Genomic DNA, 6000 nt, shown 5'->3' with positions numbered 1-6000 from the left:
TAAAATCTGAATAACAGTCAGGACAGAAGTAGGTTTTCAACTATCTGTTTAAAGAAGTTGGTCATAATTTTTGTTCATTTATGTCAAAATAGAATTTATTTAACCCATTTAATGCGTGCGAGACATTTCTTACCCTTCATGAAAAATTGAAAATATTAGTACTAAGATTGTGTGCAACATATAACTATAATTTCTGTAGGACCATGCTATTTCCTAATTTTGTGTGATCTTTGATGATTATTGGTATTCCCATCTTGCAACACCACAGTATCTGGGTTTCTTGCCACAACACACACTTTATGACTTGTTTTAATGTATTTGTTTGTATCATTATGAATGTATAATCATTAAGCTCTGAAAACTGACAAAAATAATGATTAAATACTGTCAAATGTAGTACTGTTAAATTGATCTCAATTTTTTCTTATATAATAATATCGCTAAATTAGATTCTGTCTTTTTTTCCCACATTACACTCTTAAAAATACAGGTTTCAAAAGGGTGTTTTTGCAGTGATGCTATAGAAGAACCATTTTTGGTTCCCCAAAGAACCTTCAGTGAACAGTTCTTAAAAGAACCATTTTGAAGAACATTTTAAAAATCTAAAGATTTTTTTCTGCATTTGAAACGTTCCATGGATGTTCAAGCTTCTTCATAGAACCACTGATGCCAATAAAGAACCTTTATTTTTAATAGTGTATCTGTTATTTTTTTCTTTATAATAAATCATTACAACAATAGCTGATCTTATTGTATTTTGCGTCTGTATCTCCCTCTCCCCATTCACAGCTTTGATAACCCTGTTTTGATAGTCACTGTCTATTTGCCGTGGGATCTTGATATGTGCCATTCAAATGTGCTCTCACCCATGTCATTTCCTCTTTGGGCCATCTATCACAACAGGTTGCACAAGTGCCTTTTCACTGGTCAGCTGTCACTGTTGCTAATGCAAATTGTATTTGCATGGAAACTCATTGCCTCGTGGGCCCTTCCTGCCCTTGGGAACTGAGATTACTGCTGCTGCTGCTGCTGCACATATCGACAATCAGATTGAACCCCTGCATCAAAATGACAATATTGCTGCCTCTATGAATTGATCTTGTGTAACCGATAGGCCATCAATTATCCTAGCTATGTCATATTTCCATACTCACACAATCAATTAAAGAAAGTGATGACAGGTTTTGACACAGGAGCTGGATGAGCTCCAATGCTCATCTGTTTCCCAAACATGCAAACTCAGTGGTGGCTGATGACATACAGAGCCAATGAATTCAACAGGCCTTATAATTATTCACATACCCAAAGCAGACATACCTCTATTAGCGACGAACATCAAAACAGTATACTACAAACAAAACATTCATTTGCCTGGGTACCGACATAGCTTTGACAATGTTAACAGTATGGGAAGATTTAATTTTAACTCGAGAGGAGTGCCAGTTCACTTCAGACCATTTGCAGTTTTCGTGTTTACTTTTGGTCTACGTAAGGTTAAATGCAGCTCCATGGAAAAATCTGTCCCTGTAGGCATCTGGGCATAACAGAAATTGTGATAAAACTCTGCAAAATAACATAGTCAAATGCAATAGAATGATAATGGTGTGAGGCGCAGCGTTTGGCAGATAAGATAAAGAGCTACAGTCTGGACAAATATCTGCCTATAAAAGCAAGCTTTAGTGATTTCAGATAAACCTGACGTCAGTGGAGTAGAGCTTGTATCGAGGAGGTAACATGGAAGAACTTACAAAGCACACGCACTCTGGCCAAAACATTAAATTACTTTTTTTTTTTTTTTTTTCTGTCTTTCTCCTTTTACCCTCTTAGTTTATGAGTCAGTGCCATGTAATCCCATGGGTGGTGCAGTGTGTGCAATGCGTGTAGCTGTGCAGACATTTATGAAAACTTTATTATGGCTTATAAAGCTGAGAAAAACAGGAGTATTGGCAGACGAAGAGTCTTTCTCTTATGTTATCACAGACAGTTTGTGCTAATATGCAGCCAGAATGGGTAGAGCGTATGTATTATATTGTCTTGGCCTTTTCAAATATGACTTAAAAGTTTAAACTTTCGAGTCCAAATGGAGAAATATTACTGTAAATATTGGCAAATGATGGTTTCTGGTATACAATGCCTTGCGAAAGTATTTAGACACTTCTCATTTCACTAAATTACAGATTCTGCATCTGTTCCCTCTGATATTGTGAAGCTCTTTCAAAACAACTTTTTAAAAATGTTTACACTGCGCACAAGGCTTTGAATTCTTATTAAAATTTTATTATCTTTATTCTCATTTTTTCCCTGCTTTTATAAGTATACACATCATAGGCGGAGGGTGAACCAACTCCAGGGTAAGGCTAAAAGTAGCCTAATAGTGTAATCTATTAATAACGCACATCATAAACCCGTCTTTTATGTACCAGATATGGGTGTCATAAGACATTTTTAATATGACTGGATTTGTTTTTAACTCGATCATAATTTAATAAAAGCATTGTGAGTTACTAATTATAATGCTTTTACTTTCAAGGTTATTCAAACAGCAAATAACACAAGCAAAAAACTTTTAAATGATCAAAGAACAGTACGACTGACATCAACCTAAGGCAAGTTAAAAGAAAAACTGCCGTTGTGACCAGTAAAGCTGTTTATACACTGTTTGATAAATTAACCTCTTACTTGCATCACACGTACATCTGCACTTTGTTGTTTATAACGAGAGAATTCGAGAGAGTGCAGAATTAAGTAAGTGCGCCTGCACTCGACAAAACTCCGTCGTTTCAGCGATGACTCATCTGAACGCCTCTGATTGGCCACTGCATTCATAAACTCAACAGAGTCGTGTGTGATTGGTTATAATGTGCAACACTGTAAAAACGCGTAAAAAGAATTATGGTGCAACATGAACAGATTTTAAATTTAATGCTGCAATCGACACTTTTCATTTTATTTTTATTTGCGACAGCCATAATGGATTTAGTTTAAATGACTGTGCAGCGGCATGTTGTTCCAAGTCTCCTTAATTTCCGACCCAGAGCCTCCGCCTATGATGCACATGCTTCTGTCTATTTTGGTCACATATCTGACTTATCTGAAATCTTTTATGCTTTTTGACAGTGTTTGAGAAATGTCTTTTTTTTGGGAACACACTCTATGCAGGCCAGTGTTAGGTAGGTAGGTGTGTTTTTTTCTTTCTGTAGCTCCAACTGCAGAGCATGGCGCTAGCAACGTCAAGTCATGGGTTTTATTCCTATGGAAAGCAGGCTGATCAAATGTGTACCTTAAATGTAACGTAAGTCCTTTTGGATAAAAGCATGCTAAATGCATAAATCTAAATTTAACTATGCTCTGTTTTCAGCTACTTAACCGTCTAACCGCTCGTGTTTGTATACAGACTCTTTTTCTAATAGATGTGTTTTGGTTTAACTACCTTGGGATGGTAACTTTCTGGAATTTGACAAATAAGGCCCACTGAATTTACAAACACTGGTTTTGTACTCTTTTCCTGATTACCTCTTCTGAAAGACATCCAGTCTTTTTTTTCTCCACAGCTTCATTTTAAACGTGAACAAAGAGCTTTTAATGGTTAAGGTTTATCGGTTACACTTTATTTTGACAGTCCACTTTAGACATTCTACTAACTATAAGTAACTTTGCAACTACACGTCAACTAATTCTCATTTGCAACTACATGTCTACTAACTCTCAGAGCAGACTGCTAGGTTAGGTTTAGGGTTAGTAGAATAAGTTGACATATACTTGTGAAGTTTACAAGAGTGTACAAGAGAAGATATTAAGCAGACAGTCTACTAATACTCTAATGACTAGTTGACATGCAGTTGCAAAGTTACTTACTGTTAGTAGAATGTCCAAAGTGGGCTATTAAAATAAAGTGTTACCGGTTTATCTAGAAAAGATAGTGTTTTATTGATTCACAAAAGACAACTTAAAGGCTAATCATGTCCAATATGGCAAGATTTTTTTTTTTTTATCTGCAATTCTTTAACAAAGGGTGTGAAAACTGCATATAAACACACTTTTATATCTTGTTACTTTTCAGATTACTGAAATTATTATTAAACCTGTTTCTTGGCACCATATGTAAATAAAGCTTTTGCATATTTCACAGTCTTAGGCTTTCTTCCTTCAGTTTCTTACTATACAGCTGACGTCGAGAAATCATTAATATGTAGGTCTGTATTAACATATTCAGCACCTCACTGGCTGTCCTGCAGAGAAAGAGAGAGAGAAAGAGAGGGAGAGAGAGAGAGAGAGAGGAGGAAACGTGAGGCTCGACGGAGAGCTGACCGTGTTTTCTACAGGAAACAAATCAGAGAGAGAGAGTGAAAATACTGTTGTAACCGCCGTGTTTCGTCGCGGTTTTGTGAGTGTTTTCCTGGAAGCGGACGCTTGGCGAATCAGGGCAATCCGGAGCCCCGTTTGTTTAGACCCGGGAATCCAAGCTAAAGGTGTTTATTTTGTGTGTTTTTGGAGGTGTGAGGCTCGAGACTCCGCGCAGAATGACCGTTGACTGGCCCGTTCTGCTTATCGTTCGCGGGCATTAGGTAAGAGCACTTATTTACACCGATCATGGCTGAAAGAAAAGCAGGTAGCATAACGTTTCTGTTGGGGCACTCGCAACAAAAAGACATGTTGTAGCTTAATTTTAGTCCGTTAACTCGCTCACATCACGTCTACATCTGATCAAGCCCAGCGAATTCAACCTAAGTCTTCCGAGAGTCTGATATTCTACTTGTTCTTAGGTTAAAGGAATCATCAACACCTCTGTTTGCTGGCGAAACGAGCACCACGCATTTGCTTCGAGGGACTTTTGGGTCGAAAGGAGGAGAATAATGGCATCGCTGGCCGTCCGGATGCTTATGCTGGGGTTGTGGGGTTGTGCTGCTGCTGCCGCTGCTGCTGCGGGAGAGGGACAGTCCACTCCGGCCACATGCTCTCCGCTGTGCCGCTGCGATGAGGACGGAGGAGCCGACTGCTCTGGACGAGGACTGACCACGGTTCCCACCGGCCTCAGCGCTTTCACATATTACCTGTAAGTCACCACAGTAACGTTTAACAATCAAGTGCATGCTGGGAACAAGTGCATACTGTATGTATGAGGCTAGAAATGTTTGGTTCCCTTTTCAAAACTGTCCTTGCAACGTCTCTTACACGTTACAGGTTTCTATAACGAATTACTGCAGAAACACCATGTAGCAATCCCCCAAAATAATGACTCATGTAGTTTATGCAGTTACGTAAACTAACAATAACTTGTCTAAAACAAGTCTAAAATTGCTTTCAGACCTCAAGTAAGATCACTGATCATGTAATATTAAATCATGATAAATTGCACCGTGACTCAGAAACACTCCTGCATGTGCTCAGTTTTGTTTTTTGTTCACAGCATAGCAGTGAGAAAAAAATGTAACGAAATGTTAAAGATTAAAAGTGAAAAATCCATAGTGAGAAGTATGATTAATACGTTTAACTAAACATCTGTCAGTTGTTTTGAGTCCGAAATTCACTGGAGAGAGATTTTTCGCTTTGCCGCTCAAAGTCCATCTTGGGCTGCTTTTGGGTACTTTGTGTGAGCGTAACAGACTAAATGCTGTATGACCCAAACTGGTAATATAGAGAGGGTTGCTTATCCATTATTAAATGCAGCCAGCCTTTAAAACCTCACCGGCCTGCTTTTAAACCCACGCAGAGTAAAAAGGTGGATATTGTACCAGTTATTTATATTGTGAGGTGAGTTGGGGTTCTTTTCTATGAATAGTGCTTTCCATAAATGTCTTTCTCAGCAGTCCGCTGCTGATTTTTAGAGGGCATAACGGACACTAATGTTATATCTTTCTGGATTCTTTTTTACCATTACATTTTCTTTATTTTTAAATAACTTCGCTGTTAATCTAGGATCCCTCTTACGTTATAAGACAGAAGTAATTAAGCTTGAAGTGTAAGTATACTGTCAAACAGTAACTTATATTGTTACAGACT

The 6000-nt window shown here is 38.0% G+C and overlaps 1 protein-coding gene across 1 annotated transcript in view; it reads left to right on the top strand.

The window, feature by feature from the left end:
* Window positions 1-4279: 4279 nt before the first annotated feature.
* Window positions 4280-6000, top strand: part of lgr4 (leucine-rich repeat containing G protein-coupled receptor 4) — a 59137-nt gene continuing 57416 nt past the window's right edge. Inside the window, exons 1-2 of the mRNA XM_051114984.1 lie at window positions 4280-4565; window positions 4764-5053. Of these exons, the coding sequence (XP_050970941.1) occupies window positions 4854-5053 (200 nt within the window). The 5' untranslated portion in view covers window positions 4280-4565; window positions 4764-4853. The remainder of the gene's footprint in view (window positions 4566-4763; window positions 5054-6000) is intronic.

Source organism: Labeo rohita, chromosome 7, assembly GCF_022985175.1.
Source record: "Labeo rohita strain BAU-BD-2019 chromosome 7, IGBB_LRoh.1.0, whole genome shotgun sequence".
NCBI lineage: Eukaryota > Metazoa > Chordata > Actinopteri > Cypriniformes > Cyprinidae > Labeo > Labeo rohita.
This window is presented reverse-complemented; position numbering and strand designations above follow the sequence as displayed.